Source organism: Tamandua tetradactyla, chromosome 3 (assembly GCF_023851605.1).
Source record: "Tamandua tetradactyla isolate mTamTet1 chromosome 3, mTamTet1.pri, whole genome shotgun sequence".
In the NCBI taxonomy this organism is placed as follows: domain Eukaryota; kingdom Metazoa; phylum Chordata; class Mammalia; order Pilosa; family Myrmecophagidae; genus Tamandua; species Tamandua tetradactyla.
The window spans coordinates 143781330-143807474 of record NC_135329.1 but is presented as its reverse complement, the minus strand read 5'-3'; the positions used below and the strand labels follow the sequence as shown (position 1 = coordinate 143807474).

The window sequence follows — 26145 nt, the reverse complement described above, 5'->3', positions numbered from 1 at the left end:
CCCTCCCACTGTAGTCCCCATAGTGGATTATGTGACAAATAGAATGTAGCAGAGTGATAACAAGTTACCTCTGGAGCTTCCATCTTGGGCACTCTGGTTCTCTTTCTGGGATCACTAGGTCTGGAGGAAGCAGGCGGCCTTGTTGTGAGCAGCCCTACGGAGAGGCCCAGGTGGCACAGAACAGCAGTTTCAGGCAACAGCCAGTAAAGAATTGAGGCCTGCCAAAACCATGTGAGTGAGCTGGAAAGCAGATTCTTCACTACAAAAGGAGTCTTGGGTCAAGTACAACCTCAGGAGAGATCCTGGGCCAGAAGCATCTGGCAAAGCCATTCCAGGATTCCTGGTCCTCAGAAACTGTGACATAATGTTTGTTGTTTTGGGGTACTTTTGACGCAGCAATAGATAACTAATACAGCTGCATGTGCATTATTTCTCTGAATTCTCATAATAGCTCAGGAAGGCCCATCTCACCCCCATTTTACAAATGAGGAAACTGAAGCTTAGAGTGGCTAACTCATGTGTCCAGGATCTCACAACTAATAGGTGGCAGTGTCAGGATTACAAGCAGCCTAACATGAGAACCCTTCCTCATAATACTTTCGTAACCAGAAAACATAACAAAAAGCAATTTCCATCCCTGGAAAAGAAACTCCCACTCTTCCTCTCCTCCTGTCTTAGAGGTAGAGGCCCCCTTTCCATTTCCAAGCGGAATTTTCTCCCTTCCCTTGTCCTTCCATTTGTTTCTATCTCTTTCTAGCCATGCTCCCTCCGAGGGAAGCTCCCTGATCTTCAGGATCCCTGATGGCCTTTGCTCCTTACCAATTTCTTTCCCTCTGTTTCCAAACATTTTCAAGGTCTTCCCTATCTCAAAAACAGAGCAAAAAGTATGTCTACACAAAAACTTATATTCAAATGTTCACAGTATTCTTCACAATAGGCAAGAAGTGGAAACAACCCAAATGTCCAACTGATGAACAAAATGTGGTATATTCATAGAACAGAATATTATTCAGCCATAAAAACTAATAGAGTATTGATACATGCTACAATGTGCATGAACCTTGAAAACATTATAAGTGAACAAAGCTAGACACATACATTTTTGTGTGTGTGTTGGAGTGGGCAAGTTTGGGGGGGAAGGGAAAAAAATGACTACTAATGGATATGAGGCTTCTTTTTTTTTTTTTTGAATGTATAGATTTTTTTTATTAATTAAAGAAAAAAAATTAAATCATTCCATTCTACATATGCAATCAGTAATTCTTAACATCATCACATAGATGCATGATCATCATTTCTTAGTACATTTGCATCGATTTAGGAAAAGAACTAGCAAAACAACAGAAAAAGATATAGAATGTTAATATAGAGAAAAAAATAAAAGTAATAATAATAGTAAAAAGCTCTTTCTGTGCCGGCGGCGCTCCCGCCGCCGGCCAGCCAGCCCTCCTCTCCCTCTTTCTCTGCCGGCGGCACTCCTGCCGCCATCTTGCCCTTCTCTTTCCCCTCCTGCTCCAGGGCTCCATCCGCCATCTTATCCTTCCCTTTCTCCTCCTGCTTCGGCGGCTCTCCAACCACCACCGTGCCCTCTGCCGCCTTCACCAGCTCCTCCGCCACCTTCCTCGACAGCCTTGCCACCCTCACCTTTCCTCCTCCAGAACAGCTACTGGGGGAGTGGAGAAGATACAGAGCAGCCCCCGGAGCCACGACGGAGATCAAAGGGACGGCGTACCCCATCCTGGAACGGCTGACTGTCTGGGAGAACCAGCTCCGGTGAGATCGCCGAGGGGCGCGGGCTTTCCCGGGTGGGACGGCAAGCGGCCGGAGTCCCTCCCTTCCTCCTTCCCAGGCCAGCTGGCAGAATTGGGCAGGCGGTCCCCTCGGGCCGCGGCGGCTGGCGCCCCTACCACGCGAGGCCTCCCGGATCAACTGAGAGAGTTGGGTTGGAAATCCCCAGACTGCGGAGATGGGTGACCGGGGGGGGCCTTCCAAACACGTGACTCCCCGGTCCGGCTGGGAACAGTGCACTCTCCCGGGCCGCGGCGGCTGGCGCCCTGGGCCAACTAGGAAATTCGGTCGGGCGCTCTCCCGGGCTGCGGTGGCCGGCGACCCTCCCCGTGTTTGGACCCCCGGGCCGGCTGGCACTCTTCCAAGCCGCTTCGGCTGGCGAACCTCCCCCACGATGAGAGTTTTCCAAGGTTAAAGGACCCACAGCACCTTTTGCTGGTGGAACCCGCAGACAAACGTGTGCCACGAGCGCCACCTACTGGGCAGGATAGGAAAGAAAGAACCCAGAGATTTCACAGAAGGATCTTTCACCCTGTTGGGTCCAACACCCAGGGAAGTCTGACTAAATGCCCAGACGCCAGCAGAGGATAACGGATCACGCTCAGAAAATTGAAAATATGGCCCAGTCAAAGGAACAGACCAATAGTTCAAATGAGATACAGGAGCTGAAACAACTAATGCTGAATATACGAACAGAAATGGAAAACCTCTTCAAACACGAAATCAATAAATTGAGGGAGGACATGAAGAAGACATGGGCTGAACATAAAGAAGAAATAGAAAAACTGAAAAAACAAATCACAGAGCTTATGGAAGTGAAGGATAAAGTAGAAAAGATGGAAAAAACAATGGATACCTACAATGATAGAAAGAGACAGAAGATAGAATTAGTGATTTGGAGGATGGAACATCTGAATTCCAAAAAGAAACAGAAACTATCGGGAAAAGAATGGAAAAATTTGAACAGGGTATCAGGGAACGCAAGGACAATATGAACCGCACAAATATACGTGTTGTGGGTGTCCCAGAAGGAGAAGAGAAGGGAAAAGGAGGAGAAAAACTAATGGAAGAAATTATCACTGAAAATTTCCCAACTCTTATGAAAGACCTAAAATTACAGATCCAAGAAGTGCAGCGCACGCCAAAGAGATTAGACCCAAATAGGCGTTCTCCAAGACACTTACTAGTTAGAATGTCAGAGGTCAAAGAGAAAGAGAGGATCTTGAAAGCAGCAAGAGAAAAACAATCCATCACATACAAGGGAAACCCAATAAGACTATGTGTAGATTTCTCAGCAGAAACCATGGAAGCTAGAAGACAGTGGGATGATATATTTAAATTACTAAAAGAGAAAAACTGCCAACCAAGACTCCTATATCCAGCAAAATTGTCCTTCAAAAATGAGGGAGAAATTAAAACATTCTCAGACAAAAAGTCACTGAGAGAATTTGTGACCAAGAGACCAGCTCTGCAAGAAATACTAAAGGGAGCACTAGAGTCAGATACAAAAAGACAGAAGAGAGAGGTATGGAGAAGAGTGTAAAAAGAAGGAAAATCAGATATGATATATATAATACAAAAGGCAAAATGGTAGAGGAAAATATTATCTAAACAGTAATAACACTAAATGTTAATGGGCTGAATTCCCCAATCAAAAGACATAGACTGGCAGAATGGATTAAAAAACAGGATCCTTCTATATGCTGTCTACAGGAAACACATCTTAGACCCAAAGATAAACATAGGTTGAAAGTGAAAGGTTGGGAAAAGATATTTCATGCAAATAACAACCAGAAAAGAGCAGGAGTGGCTATACTAATATCCAACAAATTAGACTTCAAATGTAAAACAGTTAAAAGAGACAAAGAAGGACACTATATACTAATAAAAGGAACAATTAAACAAGAAGACATAACAATCATAAATAATTACGCACCGAACTGGAATGCCCCAAAATACGTGAGGAATACACTGCAAACACTGAAAAGGGAAATAGACACATATACCATAATAGTTGGAGACTTCAATTCACCACTCTCATCAATGGACAGAACATCTAGACAGAGGATCAATAAAGAAATAGAGAATCTGAATATTACTATAAATGAGCTAGACTTAACAGACATTTATAGGACATTACATCCCACAACAGCAGGATACACCTTTTTCTCAAGTGCTCATGGATCATTCTCAAAGACAGACCACACGCTGGGTCACAAAGCAAGTCTTAACAAATTTAAAAAGATTGAAATCATACACAACACTTTCTCGGATCATAAAGGAATGAAGTTGGAAATCAATAATAGGCGGAGTGCCAGAAAATTCACAAATACGTGGAGGCTCAACAACACACTCTTAAACAACGAGTGGGTCAAAGAAGAAATTGCAAGAGAAATTAGTAAATACCTCGAGGCGAATGAAAACGAAAACACAACATATCAAAACCTATGGGGGGCGGGCCGCGGTGGCTCAGCGGGCAAGAGTGCTTGCCTGCTATGCCGGAGGACCCCGGTTCGATTCCCGGCCCCAGCCCATGTAAAAAACAAACAAAATAAACAAAATATAATAAAATAAAGAAAATGTTTAAAGATGTTTCCCTTTCTTCCTCCCTTCCTTCCTTCCATCCTTCCTTCCTTCTCTGTCTTTCTTTCCTTCCCTTCCTCCCTCTCTCTAAAAAAAAAAATAAAACAAAACAAAACCTATGGGATGCAGCAAAGGCAGTGCTAAGAGGGAAATTTATTGCCCTAAATGCCTATATCAGAAAAGAAGAAAAGGCAAAAATGCAGGAATTAACTGTCCACTTGGAAGAACTGGAGAAAGAACAGCAAACTAATCCCAAAGCAAGCAAAAGGAAAGAAATAACAAAGATCAGAGCAGAAATAAATGAAATTGACAACATGAAAACAATAGAGAAAATCAATAAGACCAGAAGTTGGTTCTATGAGAAAATCAACAAGATTGATGGGTCCTTAGCAAGACTGACAAAAAGAAGAAGAGAGAGGATGCAAACAAATAAGATCAGAAATGGAAGAGGAGACATAACTACTGACCTCACAGAAATAAAGGAGGTAATAACAGGATACTATGAACAACTTTACGCTAATAAATACAACAACTTAGATGAAATGGACGGGTTCCTGGAAAGACATGAACAACCAACTTTGACTCAAGAAGAAATAGATGACCTCAACAAACCAATCACAAGTAAAGAGATTGAATTAGTCATTCAAAAGCTCCCTAAAAAGAAAAGTCCAGGACCAGACGGCTTCACATGTGAATTCTATCAAACATTCCAGAAAGAATTAGTACCAACTCTCCTCAAACTCTTCAAAATAATCGAAGTGGAGGGAAAACTACCTAATTCATTCTATGAAGCCAACATCACCCTCATACCAAAACCAGGCAAAGATATTACAAAAAAAGAAAACTACCGACCAATCTCTCTAATGAATATAGATGCAAAAATCCTCAATAAAATTCTAGCAAATCGTATCCAACAGCACATTAAAAGAATTATACGTCATGACCAAGTAGGATTCATCCCAGGTATGCAAGGATGGTTCAACATAAGAAAATCAATTGATGTAATACACCATATCAACAAATCAAAGCAGAAAAATCACATGATCATCTCAATTGATGCAGAGAAGGCATTTGACAAGATTCAACATCCTTTCCTGTTGAAAACACTTCAAAAGATAGGAATACAAGGGAACTTCCTTAAAATGATAGAGGGAATATATGAAAAACCCACAGCTAATATCATCCTCAATGGGGAAAAATTGAAAACTTTCCCCATAAAATCAGGAACAAGACAAGGATGTCTACTATAACCACTATTATTCAACATTGTGTTGGAGGTTCTAGCCAGAGCAATTAGACAAGAAAAAGAAATACAAGGTATCAAAATTGGAAAGGAAGAAGTAAAACTATCACTGTTTGCAGACGATATGATACTATACGTCGAAAACCCGGAAAAATCCACAACAAAACTACTAGAGCTAATAAATGAGTATAGCAAAGTAGCAGGTTACAAGATCAACATTCAAAAATCTGTAGCATTTCTATACACTAGTAATGAACAAGCTGAGGGGGAAATCAAGAAACGAATCCCATTTACAATTGCAACTAAAAGAATAAAATACCTAGGAATAAATTTAACTAAAGAGACAAAAAACCTATATAAAGAAAACTACAAAAAACTGCTAAAAGAAATCACAGAAGACCTAAATAGATGGAAGGGTATACCGTGTTCATGGATTGGAAAACTAAATATAGTTAAGATGTCAATCCTACCTAAACTGATCTACAGATTCAATGGAATACCAATCAAAAATCTCATCAACTTATTTTTCAGAATTAGAAAAACCAATAAGCAAATTTATCTGGAAGGGCAGGTTGCCCCGAATTGCTAAAAACATCTTGAGGAAAAAAAACGAAGCTGGAGGTCTCGCGCTGCCGGACTTTAAGGCATATTATGAAGCCACAGTGGTCAAAACAGCATGGTATTGGCATAAAGATAGATATATCGACCAATGGAATTGAATAGAGTGCTCAGAAATAGACCCTCTCATCTATGGACATTTGATCTTTGATAAGGCAGTCAAGCCAACTCACCTGGGACAGAACAGTCTCTTCAATAAATGGTGCCTAGAGAACTGGATATCCCTATGCAAAAGAATGAAAGAAGACCCGTATCTCACACCTTATACAAAAGTTAACTCAAAATGGATCAAAGATCTAAACATTAGGTCTAAGACCATAAAACAGTTAGAGGAAAATGTAGGGAGATATCTTATGAATCTTACAATTGGAGGCAGTTTTATGGACCTTAAACCTAAAGCAAGAGCACTGAAGAAGGAAATAAATAAATGGGAGCTCCTCAAAATTAAACACTTTTGTGCATCAAAGAACTTCATCAAGAAAGTAGAAAGACAGCCTACACAATGGGAGACAATATTTGGAAATGACATATCAGATAAAGGTCTAGTATCCAGAATTTATAAAGAGATTGTTCAACTCAACAACAAAAAGACAGCCAACCCAATTACAAAATGGGAAAAAGACTTGAACAGACACCTACCAGAAGAGGAAATATGGATGGCCAAGAGGCACATGAAGAGGTGCTCAATGTCCCTGGCCATTAGAGAAATGCAAATCAAAACCACAATGAGATATCATCTCACACCCACCAGAATGGCCATTATCAACAAAACAGAAAATGACAAGTGCTGGAGAGGATGCGGAGAAAGAGGCACACTTATCCACTGTTGGTGGGAATGTCAAATGGTGCAACCACTGTGGAAGGCAGTTTGGCGGTTCCTCAAAAAGCTGAATATAGAATTGCCATATGACCCAGCAATACCATTGCTAGGTATCTACTCAAAGGACTTAAGGGCAAAGACACAAACGGACATTTGCACACCAATGTTTATAGCAGCGTTATTTACAATTGCAAAGAGATGGAAACAGCCAAAATGTCCATCAACAGAAGAATGGCTAAACAAACTGTGGTATATACATACGATGGAATATTATGCAGCTTTAAGACAAGATAAACTTATGAAGCATGTAATAACATGGATGGACCTAGAGAACATTATGCTGAGTGAGTCTAGCCAAAAACTAAAGGACAAATACTGTATGGTCCCACTGATGTGAACGGACATTCGAGAATGAACTTGGAATGTGTCATTGGTGACGGAGTCCAGCAGGAGTTAGAAACAGGGTAAGATAATGGGTAATTGGAGCTGAAGGGATACAGACTGTGCAACAGGATTAAATACAAAAACTCAAAAATGGACAGCACAATAATACCTAAGTGTAAAGTAATCATGTTAAAACACTGAATGAAGCTACATCTGAGCTATAGGGTTTTTTTTGTTTTGTTTTTTTTTACTATTATTATTACTTTTATTTCTTTTCTCTATATTAACATTCTATATCTTTTTCTGTTGTGTTGCTAGTTCCTCTAAACCGATGCAAATGTACTAAGAAATGATGATCATGCATGTATGTGATGATGTTAAGAATTACTGATTGCATATGTAGAATGGTATGATTTCAAAAAAAAAATAATAATAATAGTAAAAAAAAAGAAAAAAAGAAAAGGAAAAAGAAAAAAAACACAAACAAACAGACAAACAAAAAAAAAACTATAGCTCAGATGCAGCTTCATTCAGTGTTTTAACATAATTACAATTAGGTATTATTGTGCTGTCCATTTTTTAGTTTTTGTATCTAGTCCTGTTGCACAGTCAGTGTCCCTTCAGCTCCAATTACCCATTATCTTACCCTGTTTCTAACTCCTGCTGGACTCCGTCACCAATGACACATTCCAAGTTTATTCTCGAATGTCGGTTCACATCAGTGGGACCATACAGTATTTGTCCTTTAGTTTTTGGCTAGACTCACTCAGCATAATGTTCTCTAGGTCCATCCATGTTATTACATGCTTCATAAGTTTATCCTGTCTTAAAGCTGCATAATATTCCATCGTATGTATATACCACAGTTTGTTTAGCCATTCTTCTGTTGATGGACATTTTGGCTGTTTCCATCTCTTTGCAATTGTAAATAACGCTGCTATAAACATTGGTGTGCAAATGTCCGTTTGTGTCTTTGCCCTTAAGTCCTTTGAGTAGATACCTAGCAATGGTATTGCTGGGTCATATGGCAATTCTATATTCAGCTTTTTGAGGAACCGCCAAACTGCCTTCCACAGTGGTTGCACCATTTGACATTCCCACCAACAGTGGATAAGTGTGCCTCTTTCTCCGCATCCTCTCCAGCACTTGTCATTTTCTGTTTTGTTGATAATGGCCATTCTGGTGGGTGTGAGATGATATCTCATTGTGGTTTTGATTTGCATTTCTCTAATGGCCAGGGTGAGGCTTCTTTTGACATAAGAATGTTCTAAAATTGATTGTGGTAATAATGGCACAATTCCGAAACAATAAAAACCATTCAGCTGTTTACTTTAAATGAGTCCACTGTATGGCATGTGAATAACATCTCAAAAAAGTTGTTACTAAAAAAAAAAGAAGAAGAAGAAAACACCCTCCTCATTTTTCTACTACCGCCATCATCACATTTCTTACCTTTCATGTACTACTAAAATGCCAGTCCATGTCACTATAACCTAGTGGCCAAATTCACTCACCTTTAGTTAAACATCCTGAAATTCCTCCTAGGACTTTTTTTGACTAGGCTCTCTGCTTCTGCCAGCTCCTCCTCTGTTTTGATGGTTCCTTTCTCCCTCTCTGTGGGTCCCCTTTCCAACAAGCCATGAAGTCCTGATGATTTCTACTCCATATCATTTCTCTTGCATTCATCTCTCTTTTCATCCCATAATCACTACCCTAGTTTGGGCCTTCAATACTTTGTTTCTGCCACTATCTTCTGACTGTGGCTTTCCCTCTCTAATACTTCCAGAATACCACCATCAGCATATTAAATGGAGACACCACCTTACTTTCTTGTCACAAACCTTCAGTTGGGTGCATGGGTAGTTCAGTGGTTAGAATGACTACCTTTCATGCAGGAGATCCGGGTTCAATTCCCGGACCATGCACCCAAAAAAAGAAAAGAAAAGAAAAATCTTCAGTGGTCTCAGCTGCCTACGAGATAAACCCTAAGCTGGCCTTCAAGATTCTCCATGATCTGGTCCAAATCCAGGTCATTAATCCTCATCTCCTGTGACTCCCCTACACAAATTTTCAGCTCCAACCAAACTCTCCATGCTAGAACCTTCCAAATACTTCTTGTTTTCTGTATTTACATGGTTTCCCCATCACCATCCAGCCTCAATCCCTTTGGAATGCCCTCCTCAGCCTTATACCTCCCTCAAGGCCCAATTCAACTATCATTTATTATGTGAAGTGACCACTCCAGTCCCCAATTATCTTTCCTCCCTTTTACCCCCACAGAGGGTGTTATACTCCTCTGCATTGTTATATGTATGAAACTTCATTCTCCAATTAAGCTAAAAGCAAAATGTTCCAGATTCCAAGTTCCCTCCATTGTGAAACTCCAAATCACCACCCCCAAACCTTCCAGTTACTCACTCTTCATTCCTACTATACCCTCCTTTCCATGCTGAAAATTCTCATCATTGGGACACGCACCCTACCCACCCACCTAAACTATCAACTCTCTTTCTACTTCTATTCCCTCTTCTATTCATTTTAATTCATTCAATAAACAGATACTCACTGAGTGCCTACAAAGGGCTAAGAGCAGTGGGTCCACATACAAACAATATAATAAAGTCCATGTTCTCATGAAGCCTCCAGTCTAGGCTAGACTCTAAGATTCAATACTTCAATCCTCCTCTTGCCCACCCCCCACTTATTTTATCACCTGGTCCTTCTAGTGCATCCATCTGGAAAATGCCAGTCAATCCGACAACCTATTTTTGACCTTATGGGGTTGTGGTAGTTAGGTTTAGGTGTCAGCTTGGCCAACTGATGATGCCCCACTGTTCTGTTTCTATTGCCTTAAATCATCAGTATGTGAAATTCACCTATGGTCAATTACATCTGCAGTCAGCTAAGGGGAGTGCCTTTAATTTAATTAGCTGGAGGCTTAAAAGAGGGAGGTGAGAAGAAAGCTCAGCAGTTCATCGTACCTCATCTCAGCACTCGCAGCTCAGCAGAAATGTTTGGAGATACAGAAAGGCATCACCCCAGGGAAAGCCGCTGGAATCCAGAAGCCAGGAGAGAAGGCCAGCAGACATTGCCCTATGCCTTCCTGTGCAACAGAGAACCTCACATGAAAGTTAGCTGCCTTTCTTCTGAAGAACTATGGTTGTTAACTAAATAAATCCACTTATTAAAAGCTGATCTATCTCTGGTGTGTTGCATACTGGCAGCTTTAGCAAACTAAAACAGGGATAACGTGCATATAGAGAAAATCACAGTGGCATGGAATGAGGCCACTACAGTACCATGTCTCTAATTTCACGTGGGTCTCAATATTGCTGGGCAATTCATCTACTTATTCCTTATCAGCTTCTTCTCTTATTTCCCAATTCACTGCCTCATTATTTCATCTCTCATCTTAGCAAATTCAAAACTATACAGAAGAAAAGAAATCATTGGGGAAAAGGAGTTCCAACTTTCTGTCCCCTCTCCCACCTAGAAACTATCTGCATGCACATCTAACATTTTTTCCAACCCTAAGGGAACAGGAATTTGCCCATCCCCTCTCCTCCTCCACCCCCACATGCCTCAGATGTCCCAATCAGGTGGTCCCCAAATCTTTATATTCTACCGTACATCCAACCTCCCCTCTGGTTACTCTGGCTCTCATCTTACCTTCTTGTGTATTAAACCAGCAGAGCTCCTATAAGTCTGTCTTAGTTCTATATCTTTTTTGCCTTTGGACAAGAGGCCCTCTCTGTATCGACTTCTCCACTTGACAATGTCCTCCTTGTACTAGAGAATCAGTCCAGTTATCACCTTTTCTGTGAAGCTGACTCCTCAATCTGTATTGGAGGAGCTCATCACACCATTTGCTCATCTCAATCTCTGCATCTATCTTACTCTGCTGTAGTAATTAGTGTACATGTCTGATTCCCATAAAAGACTATGAACTCATGGAAGCCAAGACTTGTATATTACAAGTCCAGTACATTGTGTGCATGTACACATGCCCTACTGTCTCACTAGATTCTTCCTTCTGTGTTCTTTTCTCTTCCCTTTAAATATCTATTATTATTTTGTGGTCAGAGAATGTTGTTTATACAATTTTTCTGTCCGACTATATTAAGGTGTTTTTTTTTGCATGGGCAGGCACTGGGAAATTGAACCTGGGTTTCTGGCATGGCAGGTGAGAACTAAAGTTTTTATTGGCATAACTTACCAAGTTTTATCCTATTTCATGTATATCTGACATATATATATATGGTCCAAGGTACTCAATTTAATATTAAACCAAATTTACTAATGAAACTACATCACCTTTTATGCCAGCCCTGCAAGTCACTCAGGCACCACTCCCTCCATACTCTTTTGGTTGAAGAGGTCACAAGGCAGCAATTCAAGGGGAGGGAGCATAGATCCCAACTCTCAATGGGAGGAGTATCAAAGAATTTTGATACTCAAAGGCAGATCCAATTTTTTTCAAATCACACCTTACTTTGAGAAATTAATGAAAGCCCTGCATATTTCTCCTCAGAAAAATGCTTCAAATACATAAAATTTCTGCATGTTTAGGGAGTTTGCTCACCTTCTCCCACCTCATGCAAAGAATGGCCTTAGAGTGTTAAAATTCTCTGACATATATCCCATCAAGATGGGGGTCTGCATCCTTCCCTTCAATCTGCTTTGTAATTGCTTCAATTAGTAGAGTGCAGTGGGAAGTTACTGGGTTGTAAAAGGAAATGCTGCTTCTGTCTGGTTTGCTGGAGCATATCTGTTTAAAGGAAAGGGACATTTCTTATGCTAGGTGTTTTCACAGGTTCTCACTCTTAATTTTCTTTTGACTTAGATAATGTTACTCATCTCCTTTTTGTTTTTCAACAGATAAGGAAACTGAAATTCAGAAAGGTTGTTACTTTTTAAATAAAATTATTGTGGTAACATATATATAAGATGAAATTTCCCATTTTAACTATTTATATGTATACAACTCAGTAACACCAATTACATTCACAATATTGTGCCACTATCCATTATTCACTATCCATTACCAAAATATTTCCACCACCCAAAACAGAAACCCATTAACCATGGACTCCCCATTCCCCTTCCTGTCCCCAGCTACTGTTAACTTGTAATTTACTTTCTGGCTCTAATAATTTGCTTATTGCACATAACTTAAATCATACAATATTTGTCCTTTAGAGTCTGGCTTATTTCATGCAATATGATGTCTTCAAGACTGGTCCATGTTGTAGAATGCATCACAGTGTTATTTTTAAAATTCATGTTAAAATAAGTTTCAAATGACAAGATTCAAAATAAGATCCAGTCGTCTTTTCTTTTACACAATCACCCTTTGGATATTAAGAAACATAGTTAAATTTATTCTAAGCACAAGATCTGACATTTCACTATGTGTAGAACTAAGCATCTTGTGATAATGTGAACGCCTAATACCAAGTGTTCCAGCTTGCAGCAAGCACTGGAAGATGTTCGATCCTTTCCTACCCTACAATCTTCCACTCCAGCATTAAGTTATAGTAAGAATTTCCTAAATTCATTTTTTAAAATGCTACTTCTGTCAATAGCTTTTCCTCTTCTATCTTGGATCTTGCAAATTTGCCTCAAGATTTCTTCTGAACACTCCCTGATTCTTACATATACTTCCAGAAAAATTGAAACAGTAGATACACAATTAAAAACATATTCATATAATAATTCTAAACAACAACTCACAGTCACCTTTAAGAGATAAACTCATCAGATAAATAAAGAGAACAAATCTAGCACTTAATTTTCTTTTCTAGGACGACATCTATCAAGATAATCAAATACTTGATGAAAGAAATCTTCTCTCCATTGAAATTTTTTAGCTAATAAATAAAAAAGGAATGATAGAATTAAAATATTACTGTTCTGCAAACTCCTAATGGATTAATGGAACTAGGTAATGATCATCAGTGGCCACTAATGCTAGAAAAAACACCATTGTCTATAAAGTATTTGTGCCCAAAAAAAGTAACCTAAATCAAATCAGTTAGCTTAGAGAGGAACATATTTAATGGCACCATTGAAATACAATGCAATCAACAAAATCCAGAATATGGAACACTCCGTAGGACAGACAGACCAACAAGATTCATCAGCAAATAAATTTCAAGAAAAAAGAGGGAAAGTGAGCCCATAGATTGAAAAAAAAAAAAAGTGACATCCATTTGCTGCCACATTAGTGTAACTTGTACTGGAACTCCCTCCTGCCTTAAACAACTGTGAAAGTAGACAAAATATGTGAAGAAATTATTTTGGCACTGATCATCGGGCAGTACAGTGAACCTTGGGGAAAACAAATATATACCGTGTGCCCACTTTGTCCCCATCACTCTGCCCCCAAGCCTAGGATTTCTGCCAATGGAAACCTTCCAAACTACAGCCCTGGAAGTAAAGCTGAAGCAGAACATAGCACCTTGCTGAGTACCTAAGGAGGGAGAGATCAGGGCACCATGCCTTAGAGGTAAGAACCACACACTAGCAGAGCAGGGATAAAGCATACTAAGGCCTGTGGACCAATCAGCCTCATTGCCTCTTATGGTAAATAAAATTTTATTGGAACACAGCCACCCCTCATTTGTTTACATACTGTCTATGTTGCTTTTGCGTTATATTGGCAGAGTTGAGTAACCGCTACAAAGACCAGAGGGTCCCCAAAACCTTAAGTATTTACTATCTGGCCCATTATAGAAAATATTTGGCAGCCCCTGCACTAGAGTAAGATCCACCTCCTAAAACAAAGGACAAAACACAGATAGATCCATCCTAATAAAGAATATAACCAAGCCTGACAGAATAAAAAAGATGTCAGTAATTTAACTGCCCAACAAAACAAAATTTATCACACTTTAAAGGAAAACAATGCGATCCCTACAAGATATTATCCATTTTGTCAAACATACAATTACATGTTACGTAACATTACAAAGAAGCAGGAAAATGTGACCCACTATCAAGGAAAAAAGCAATCAATAAAACAGAAACAGACCCTGAGATGATCCAGATGACAGAATTAACAGACAAGGACTTTAAAATAACTATTGTAAATCTATATTTTCAAGTACTTAAAGGAAATGATAGACATAACGCGTAACCATGTGGGAATCTCAACAGGAAATGGAAACTACAAAAACAGAACAGATGGTAATTCTAGAACTGATATGTATACTATATGAAAAAAAAGGGGGGATCCCTATCATTTAGAGATACATAAAGAAAAATTTACAGATGAAATAAATGTGATACCTGGGATATACCTCCAAGTAATGCAGCTTGGGGGAGGAGAAGAGGCTGGGGTCTGGAGTGGCCATAAGTTAATGACTATTTCAACTATATGACAGGTATATGGGAAATCATCATATTGTTTAATGTGTATATCTGAAATGTTCCATATTAAAATACTAAAAAAGAAAACAAAATCCAATTTCCACAAGAACAAATTGCTTTAATTGTATACCAAGATGTTCAAATGAAGTGCTGCACACGTATTATTTCTCTATCTTTGCCAAATTCCCTAAAATATGCAGTACTCACTCTATATTTTCAGATTTCCAATACTTTGGGAGAGAGAAGGAAGGCATTCCATAACAACTGTGAACGTCTGGGTGAATGCCATTTCCTCCTTCTCTAGGTATGTATGTATATACACTCAGGCATACCTGAACAAACATATACAAGCAGAGATGCCTATTTGATTTCATAAAATGGGATTATATTAAATTGTTCCACAACTTGCTTTTTTCCAAATCATATATGTTGGGGCCATCATTCTATGTCAACAAATACAGATCAACATCATCTTTTTTTTATTGACCGCAGAGTTTTTATTATTGAGGGTCTACATGCCCCATACTATGCAGTGACATTTCATAATTTCAGTGAGAGCCAGGGGCTGTTTGTGTTATAGGAAGTCGTCTTAGGCACAGGAAGAGCATAAGAGCATATTTGGCTTTAGGAACATGTATGATGTTAGGGACTTTACTACCATGATTGCATTTGTGCATGTCTAATCTATGCAGTAACAAACCATATTATAAAAGAATTGGAATGTATTTGTTAAAAATATCATGCAGCAAAAACCCATTTCCATTTCCTATTAGCATGACTATAGTTCAAGTCACAGAAATTTCCTGGTTAACAAGCAGTTTCCAAATCACCAATGGATCGCATCCTAAAAGTTTAATTATAAGTTGGTTTGGCAGAACCATTTTCCTACAGATATTAGACAAGATAGTAAGTCAGTTGACAAAAGTCTAAAGTACTCAATTCATGAGGTACAATAGCCCTCCCCTACCTGGAAGTTATATTGTTGAAAAACCACTATGGTAGGGAAAATCTCAGTGGAGGAATCTAAGGCATTAAGCAAAACTGTTGAAAAAAACCCCTTATAAATATTTCTTAACTTGTTAAAATAAAATTAAAAAGCAACTAAGATACTAGTAGCATTATATACATCCTAAATTATAGTAATGAGTACTACATAAATAATATACACTTATTATTCTTTGGTCATGTAAATCTTAAAGATGTTCCTATCGCATATTACAAATTACATAGACATTTTGCCTCATTGCAGAGAATATGTATAGTGAAAGGCATTTTCACCCTGGATCTGGTCCTATTCAAATATTCAATGCCTTTTGCGTTTCTTTTTTTTAAAGACTAAAAAAAAAAAAAAGATTGTACTGCTTTGGATGAAAAAAAAAGATATCTGTTCAGTGTATACAATTCAAACAAGTCAATAAAGAAAGTAAATATCAGACCAATCCCACCACCAGAAGTAACGACTAGGATGATCGCTCCATATATCTTTGTATGCATGTACACACATAAGGAGGCAAAGATCTGTAGTTCTACATAAATTGGATCATATTATCCTATTCCATACCCTACCTTTTTCTCTCAATGCATGTCAACAACTATAAACCCACAGTACATCTACATCAACTTTTTAAAAATGCACAGCGTTCCATTGATGGATGACTGATAATTTCTTTAGCCATTCCCTTATCACAGGGCACTTCAGATTCTGTCCAATATTTCCCAATTATTGTAAGGTTACATTCTTTTTCATACATCTTTGCACAAACTATCATTTTCTTAGGATAAATTCCTGGAAGCAGAATTGTTAGGTAAAAGGGTATGCAGATTTTATACTTTGATACATATTGAGAAACGGCTTTCCGGAGAGTCCCGACTGTCTCACACACAAACGGCGCCTTTCTGCGGCGCCTGCACCGTCTGCCCCATTCTCCTCTCGCAGGCCCCAGCCCCTCCGCCTGCACCGTCTGCCCCGTTCTCCTCTCGCAGGCCCCAGCCCCTCCGCCTGCACCGTCTGCCCCGTTCTCCTCTCGCAGGCCCCAGCCCCTCCGCACAGGCTGCGGTAGTTCGGCAGGGCAGCCCACAGGTCTAAAGGCTTACTTCCATCAGCTTCCTTATCTCTCCCATAGCTACACTGTCTAAACCCTGAGTGCTTCTCTTGCAGATTCTTCCCTTCCCCATTCCCAACTTCTTTTTTCTAGACATCTCCAAAAAATGTGACACAATTCAAATTACCTGGAATGAAATTCTCACAGTTGTCTAAAAAGATAAACAGAATTTAAACTACCTTAGAATATTCTTCGAAGGAGATGGGATATAAAAAGAAGGAAAGAAAGAAAACAGGAGTAAAGTCACTACCTTAGCCTGTCGTGTGAAGACAAGTGACATTCAGCAATAAACCACACTTGAGGCCTATCATATAACTTTCGAGCACAGTATTTCTAAAGGAGGCTTTATTCTGAGCACCTCTCATTCAGTTATAAGAACTGTGCTCTGGGCCCTGAGGGGACAGAAATGAAGAAGATAAGATTCTTGTCTGTAAGAAGCTCACATTCTAGCAGGGGAGACAGATGTGTAAACAAGTACTTTTGCTATAAGTGAACAAACTATGAAATAGGGTGATAAATGTGATAAAGGTATGTACTAAGTACTAAGTGGGTTAGTTCTTTCTGGGCAGAGGCAAAGAAAGCATCAACATAGTAGTGATACTGAAGTGTGGCCTTGAAGGCTGAAAGGTTCACCAAGGAAAAAAGGCCACTGCAGGCCCAGTCAGAGCAGAGCAGAGTTGTGGAGATACAACAAATGATAGACCCTAGCAGAGACGTGAGGCAGGAGAACTGGCAGATGAGGCTGAAAAGATTAACTGGAGCCAGATTAGGAGGGAGGTAGCCTTCCATGCTAAGGGACTTAGACTTTATCTCAGAAATGAGAAGTTATTGGACAATTTTCAGCAGGAAAGCATCATAATCAGATCAGAATTTCAGAAAGATAACCCCAATTATGGGACAGAGGATTGGGGAAGATGCCATTTATGAGGCCCCTATCTAGGAAAGGGATTATGACTTGCACCCAAGTCACACAGAAAAGTGAAAGGATCCAAGAAATGGGATTTACTGACCACTGGATACAGATACTGAAGGAAATGGTATGGTCCAACAGAACTCAAATGCTTTCCCTTGGGTACTGACTGGATGGTGATACCCCTAAAGTAGTTACAGAATATAGGGAGAGGAGCAGAAGATGTGGAGAAAAACAGTCATTTCCAAGTTGCACATGTTGAGTTGGAGGGGCCTGCAGGACACTGGGAAAAAGATACACAGCAGAGAGCTGGCACTGAGGCCTGGTGCTCAGTTCTAGTAAACACAGTGTTGATTTTTAAAAATCATATAGATTTGAAAGTCACTGAGATGGGTAAGTTGGCTTGATGACAACAGTAAATAAGGAGAGGGTTCAGGACAGTATCCAGGGGAACTGGATATTTAGAAGTCTGATAGAATAGGAACCAAGTAAAGTTTAGAAAAATCAAAGAGAGAGGAGGCAAGCTGGAAAAGGCTGGCTTATAAAAGAAAATGGAGCAAAACACAAAGGAGACAATATGCCCCCTAACACGTCTTCCCCGTCCCTTCCCATACTCACTGGGCAAAAGATCTTCAGCAACAGCTTCAAGAGCTAGAACAGGGATTTCAGCGAGGTGGGAGTTGGACCCCGGAATAGGGATTCTGCACCATTAGGATTTCTGGCCAGTGCTAATACCTGGGAATATTTTAGTCCTACAAGGCTCTTATAACCTTTTCTCTTGGTTACATCATGATCAGATCTGAATTTCAGAAAGATAATCCTGATTATGGGACAGAGGATAGACTAGGGAAGACACCAGTTATAAGGTCCCTGTCTGGGCAAGCGATTCTGATTTGTACCCAGATTACACAGAAAAGTGTATGTTACCGCTTTCTGCTGTCAGTACTCAGTTTCTACTCATCCCTTAGCCCATGATGGAAAAGAACAAGTCTTAACTGATTCTCATTTCAGAACACCTTTAATGATCTTAATTTTGAGTCAGGTGCTGTGCTAGTAGAGAAAGAGAGATACATCAAGAGAGGTAAATTGGTGCTCTTTTCATCTCCTGTTGGTCATTACTCTTCTGTACAACCAGTCCAAAGCACTGCCTACATCAACTTTCTCTTCCACATCTCCCACCTCAAATCTTCCTGTGGCTCCTTACTCATGTCTATTAACACTGAAATACTGAAGTCTGTCTACCAGTCTCCTTCTTTTCCTAAAACATCTTCCTCTTCATTTTTGACACAACACTCATCATACTTATCATGTCTCATCTGATCTTTGCATACATAGATGAGTTGCATTATTTAGAGAGATCACATATGTAGTACAGAGGAATGAGCCTTTAAAAAAAAAATCAGTCATGTTCAAATGCACATTCTGCCTCTTATCAGCTGTGTGAGCCCCACTTTCCTTGTCTGCAAAGTGTAATAATGCCTAACTAATTTAAAAAGTAGCCTAACAGTATCAGGTATTATAATCAAGAAATTAGGATTTAAGGGATGATTCTGATTACTGAATCATTATATAGATATTACTTTTTGCTTTCTGGTATATTGGAGTAGACAGAGGGAAAATACCTGAAATTGTAATTTCGAAATTGTAATCAGCTGCCTTGATCTCTGATGATTGTATAGCCTTTATCTTGTGCCCCTATGATTGTAAAAATCTTGTGACTAACCTTTAATTGTACCCATTTATCTAGTTCTTTATTTAGAGTCTTGTAATCACTAAAGACAGCCCCTAATGTTTATTAATGAAGTGTTTTCGGTCAGCCCAGAACTAACCCACCCCAAGTCCAAAGTTAACTTGATAACAGAGACTGGACCCATCATCATATTAAGGCCACCATTTTCTTACTTTCTGTGACTAAGTATGTAATTAACCTGTGCATGTGCCATAATTAGATCACCTCTAATTACATCATCTGGGGCCACTGTGCTCATTAGCCTAAAACCTTCCCATCTTTTAATTCTATAAAACTATCAGATTCCTGCAGTTTGGGGTCAGAGATTTTTGGCAGATAGGCCATCTGATCTCCTGCTAAGTGCTTAGTAATACACTTTTCTCTGAAGCCCAGGTGTCTCAGGAATTGCTTAATTGAGCACATCAGACAAAAGAATCCACTGCCTTCATCTGGTTACAGTATTTAAAAGGCATTTAATAAAGAGGTAGCTATTACTATGAAAACAATATTTACCTCAGAGGATTGTTATTCCTATATGACAGATACTTAAGTATCCCCTCAAAAAATATTAGTTTCCTTCTGTTCTTGAAACAACTCTCTAGTTCTTTCAACAACGTTTCAGAACGCAGATCAAATTCAACAAAGGTCTCTCTAATTCAGCTGCAAAAGTATTTGTACATTTACTAAATGTCACCACTTGCGCAAGATCATACCGATTTAGAGCTCCAGAGACATCATTCCTCCTTTCTTTAGGTTCCTGGGAAAGAATCATCACATTTTGCAACTCTCCCGAAAAGTGTTGTATCACACCAACCGAATAGCTGTGGTGAAGGCAACTAACTGGGTGTTCAAGTGCATTTAAGAATTACCCCAAGTTTCATAGCTTTGCTGTTTGCTACACTAATCATACAACAGAAGTGGGGGGTGGAAGGAAACAACGGGGCTTTGGATAATGTCCCCGAGGAGTGACTGCAAATAGATGCCATGCGGTGACGTGGTCCAGGCAAGCGACGAGTGAACAAATGCGTGTGTGTTCCTGCGGCGTGTGAAAGTGTCATCGTGTGTGCCTGCGTGTGTCCGTAGGACTTGGTGTACATACGTGTGCACCGGGATGTCTGAGCGCGTGTGTGTATCCTTTTCAACCCCAGTGTGTGGCCAGTGAGCTACCGTGCGAACCTTCGCTGGGCGGTCCTCTGGGTGCTTACCTCTGCGGAGGAACAGGTGGACACCGCTGGGCGCCGCCATGTTGGCGCCGGTCACGTGGTCACGAGCCCTGGCTCATCGCCCCGCCCGCCAGCCGGCCAGTGCGCAACAGCCGTCCGGTCGCAGCCCTGCCAAAGACCCGAGGCGCTGAGGCCGCCAGCGGGGAGTGCGCGTGCGCGCGGGGAGCCGACTGCGGGAGCCCTGGCGGGAGAGCGGCTGGGGCACTTGGGCCAGCGGGGAAACCCGCGGCGGGCAGTTCTCTCTCCGGCCTTGGGAGGCCGGCCCCAGCCGCGGCTCGCGCACGCATTCCGAGCCCCAGTGCCCAGGTACGATGGAAGAAGACTATCAGGTAAGCATGGTATCCAGTATTTATAGCATCAATGTTTTGGTGCATGGAAACGTGAAGTTGGGAGGAAAAATATAAAACACAATCTAGTGTTCAACTTAGCACTTTGCAACGTCTGCCACTTTGTTGCAAATATTTCCCTGGATTCGGTCGAAAGGTAAAATCTGATTCCAAACCACCAGCTGTCTCTTTGCTGTCCCAGAATCCACATTACTCAGCAGAGACTCCAGACCAGATAGGATCTCTGTGCGGCTGCAAAATCGATTCTGGGTACCACAGTGAGTAGGTCCAGGGACTTCTCTTTCCCCAAGGATACCTCCCACTCGGCGATATTAACTGGAGTCTTATTCCTAAATTTGACGTTTAAGAATGAGAGGATGACGCCTGTCAATTACGCTGCCAAGAGATGAAGCCTACAGAAGGCATTTATGATTCAACTGAAGGAGCTGATGTATTCCTAGTGATGATGGTGCCCATTTTTATCAAGTGCAGTCTTCCTGTTCCCTGTGTTCTGGGGTAGATCTCCATCCTGTCATGGACCAAGTAGCCTCGTTGCCCAACACAGAACCTGGCACCCCAGAAAGGTCTGGTGAAGGAACTGAACTCTCCATGGAACAATTCAAACCAAGGATATAACAGTTCCTCAGATTTTAAATGCAGTAAAGGTTGTTAAGGGTTCTCTGTAAATGTATGTGATGTCTCTTAATTAACTTTTAGGAATTTAACTACACACTGTGAAAAATCCAAACAATTCAGAATTGAATAAAGGAAAAAGTGCAAATCCCCCTTCCTCACCCTCTCAACACACTCCAATCCCACTGCCCAATTAATCACTGTGTGCATCATTCCAGACCTTTGTCTTTTACAGGCAAATGTGTATAAACACACACATAGATTTTTAAAAAAGGAATCATATACCTACTGTGACAACTTGTTCTTTGCCCTCATCATAAACATCAACTCTTAGAACACTTAGCTCAAGCTCATTCCTAATAACTGCATAACCCTGATATTTACTTTTAAGTAGAATGAATTTTGGCATTTCATTAGAAGACACGTGCTATACCTCTTGGAGACTGAGCTTTGGATGTTTGGGGGTCACCTTCAAGGATAAGGAGAGCTCATGTTCTCCACCAAGGTAATTAAGATGTTCAAGTATGAGAATAAAGCGGACTCCTTCTCCAGGTCACTTCAAAGCCCACCGTTTCCAAACAGCGATCATTCCGGGGAGAGGGCTTTTGAATGATGGTAACTCTTACCGTTGTAAAACTAAAGCCAATGATCTTAAGTGCGGCAAAGGAGCTTGAGAGTTAGCCGAGAACAGTCTCAGGAAATGTGTGGAAAAATGAAGCCTCCAAGTCCCTAGCGAAATGTCAGAAGGCATTAAGCACAATTTCAGACACGTCTGAAACTCTTGGAAAACAAATGTGCAACGTATTCCCCTGTAACTAGATGAAAGAGGGAAAGAAAAACTATGAAGACTTACATGATACCAGCATAGTGGAACCTAATGAGGAGATGGCCAATAAATTAAGCATATGATGTGAATATCTAGGATGAACTAGAAATAAATAAAATGTGAACTTGCACAGGTGATAGCTTATTCACTGATCCTTAGTTTGTCTTGTGTCATACCACAGCCTTCTGACATTAGAAGGTTTAAAAGCTGCCAGGATCTCTCCTCCAAAATCATTAGTTTATGAGGTAGATGTGTACTGAGCAATAGGTTAAAGGGCCAGATCACTGATATCTAAGATCCCTTGTGATCTTGGGCATTCAGAGCATTAGAATGCTTTTATTTAGATGAGTAACCACAACTGAGTCACTTCTCTTCTCCGTTTCTGCCCAACTTCCCATCTGTGGAATAGATTCCTTGTGGTACGGGATGTCATTGATTTGAGCTTGCAGCACTATTCAGGTTTTGTACTTGAAACTTTTGAATAAAAAATTGAATAATTTTTCAAAGCCAGGGTTCAAGAAATAAAAGATAACTTCATAATATCTTCAGTTTCTGTGTCCAAAAATTCATTCTTGAATGTTAAAACCTTTTTATTAATTTTGATTAATTCTTGTTTTGTAGGTTTTTACCCTAACTTTTAAAAGAGCATGTGCTTAGCTTCTTTTTTATCTTCTCTCTTTGTTTATAAAAAAATAAATTTTCGTCTTCATATTTTTTGAAAAGTCAATTTTTCCTTCCTCCTTCATATGCTTAATGAGATTTTACTGTAGATGTGACAATGTAAGTTTTCAAAAGTTGTCTAAAGGTATGTAATAAAGTTTAAATTATGTAGGTTTCTGTAGTATATGTATATATATATAGAAATTCAATATTCACATTTTTTAATGTTCTAAGGAATTATGCAATGTAGATGCATCCCTTTAAAAATAAATTTTATTTTGTAATGCATCATCCTGTAATTTGTTTCATAAATTTAAGTTTTTGTATACTTTTAGGATTACCTATAATGCAACATACTTAAAAATAGACTATAAAATAGAGACTAAAGTGCTTCTGTATCTGTAGAAGAAAATTGTTATATATGAACACATTGTAAAACTATCCAGAATAATGTAACATTGTCTCCTGGGCACAAGGCAGGTTCTGTGACCTGCTGCGGAAACAGGTGTCATATAACCCACGTAGTCTCAGTGGGCTTGTGACCTGGAGCCAGTTGCTTTCCTTCTTCCTTCCTGACCATGACCCTCAGTTTTGCCATCTGATTCAGAAAAATGGCTTTTTATTTGTTTTCAGGATTGTTTCTTAGCTTCGGCCCTGTGGCTTGAGAAGAATATTCCAATGCTGTCCTATAATTTGTCCACTTTTAGTGTGAGAAAGTACATTTATTTATTTATTTTTCAAGTCAAATGAACTTTCTTTCCAAGAACTGGGAGTTCTGCATAAATGTAGGGAGCCCTCTCAGTAACTGATTCTTAAAAGTTAGGGTCCAGCTTCAAATGATTCTGTGATCAGGCAGAGACTTTCTAGGGCAATCTCTTAGCCCTAGAAATGGCATAATGTCATATTCCTTGAACTAGTCATTTGAGACAATCAAGGACATGGTACTGGGTAACCTAAGGGTGCTTTTGGAGAAAATGTGTAAATACTCCAGGTTTGGTGAGGAAAAGTAATGACATATGTGAGAGAGTTGTGAGACCAAGTGGAGTTCTCTACCATCTATGCCCTGTTTCCTTGATCTAAAAACAGTGGCAAGTGCCAAGAGGGAACCAAGGGGCAGAAGGAAGGGGCTTTAGTTGTTTGTCCCTCCTGTCACTCCCATTTTTTGTCTAATGACATTTTCTCAGTCCTATGATTCCTATATAAATGAAACTTTAAATCCTTTCCAACCAGATTGCTATTCCTGAGACCCACCTACATTGAAATTCAGAAGATTTCAGGCATTTACAGCCATTTATAGTCATAACCCAGATTTATTCAGCAAATAGCATGCTGCACCCTCCTGAGCCCGCTACCAGGGAAAGGGAGTAGAATGGGTCCAGAGTAGGCTAATTTAGCTGCAATGTAAGATCTGAGGGGAATGTTAATCTCAGGCCCAGGCTGACCAGCATTCATTTCAAGATAATTAAATCCCCTGACTCAAGATATTACAGGAAAAAAAAAAGATATTATGAGATATTTTAAGCAGTGACAATGCTTCAACATAGTAATAGTCTATCTAGGAGCATAGGCTATCACTGTTTTTAGAGCAGTAGCCCGCCTGGATTAGTAGTAGGGTGAGTGGGGGTAGGATGGGGATGCAGGTATGGGAAGGCCAAAAGGAAAGGGAGGGGGAGTCCCAGACTCTAGCCACTGATGCGTTAGAGCTTTCTGATATACAGCTTGCTCTGGTCAGGGTTGGCTTTGGAACTGCAAGGTTGAGGGATAAGGCTTCCCTGACCTCACATCTTGAGACTGGCTCTGAGGGAAGTTGGGTTAAAGAAGAAGTGTGCATGAAATCTAAAGAAAAATTTCCGTTACTATCTGCTCCCAAATGTATTACCCCTGAGAAAGTAACACCTGCTTATATACTTCTGAAGAATGAAGAATTTCATTCACATTAGGGAAGAAAGGCAAAAAGTTTCCAAGAGAATTTAGTGATCAATCAGCCAGTTAATAAATACATAAGTGCCTACCCTATGCTCCAAAAAAATATGAATTGCCTTTGCCCTTAACAAACTAATTGGAAAGCTGAGAATTACCTGCTTGCAAAACTGTTCACAAAGAAGTACTAAATTATACTGTTGAGATTGTAAGTGCTATAGGATCAATGCCAGGTGTGAGGGGTCACAGGTCTGACTATCACTGGCTGCCAAGAACCGAGAAGAAAGATGAACCCTAATTATATAAATTCCCAGGAAATTACACCTGTTTAATTTCTTTCGCTTTCTGCAGGGATGGTGAGAGAAAGGAGGATGCTTCCTTTAGCAATTCTAATCTGTGCTTGTACAAGAAGAAAAATGCTTTCTTGATCCTCCTTGTTGGAATTTAAAACAAAAACCCAACAAAACAACTCTTTGGTTTTTCTTTTCTTTTTGCACATGTAATATGTGCCTGCTGAAAAATATTCCCAAAATACAGAGATTGTATAATGTAGGAAGTAGAATTATCGTAGAAAGCTCCCCCTAGGTAGGTGTGTTAGCAAGTTGATATAAATATTCTTTTTCATGCATGTACCATTTTTTTTACTTTCTAGAGTAAGGTGCCCATTTTTACCATGACCAATAACATATCTATATAGAAAACAGCAGGCCAGGCAGACCCCATAAAAAAGGATAGTAATGCACAATATTACCTATGTCTTTATTGCAACCTACTATTCATTCTCTCTTCCTTTTGCCTTCATTCTGCTCTTGTTTTTTTTTCCTCCATCTTTCTATAAGATTACTTATTTTGCTATTGTTTTTTACTTTTCCCTTTTCTTCTGAAGTGTTGTTACATTTCTGGTTATCTTATCTTTTTCCATCTTTGCATATTCATTTGCTGAAGTTATGGTTCTGATTTTGCTGTTTAATTCTTAGTGTGTTTAACTAAAAGTATATTGTCTTGTAAG

The 26145-nt window shown here is 39.8% G+C and overlaps 1 protein-coding gene across 3 annotated transcripts in view; it reads right to left on the bottom strand.

The window, feature by feature from the left end:
* The window catches only part of METAP1D (methionyl aminopeptidase type 1D, mitochondrial), a 97842-nt gene extending 77022 nt beyond the window's left edge, over positions 1–20820 (bottom strand). For all 3 annotated transcript variants that reach the window (XM_077154143.1, XM_077154144.1, XM_077154142.1), the window contains exon 1: positions 20754–20820. In XM_077154143.1, the coding sequence (XP_077010258.1) occupies positions 20754–20793 (40 nt within the window). In that variant the 5' untranslated portion in view covers positions 20794–20820. The remainder of the gene's footprint in view (positions 1–20753) is intronic.
* Between the last annotated feature and the right edge of the window lie 5325 nt (positions 20821–26145).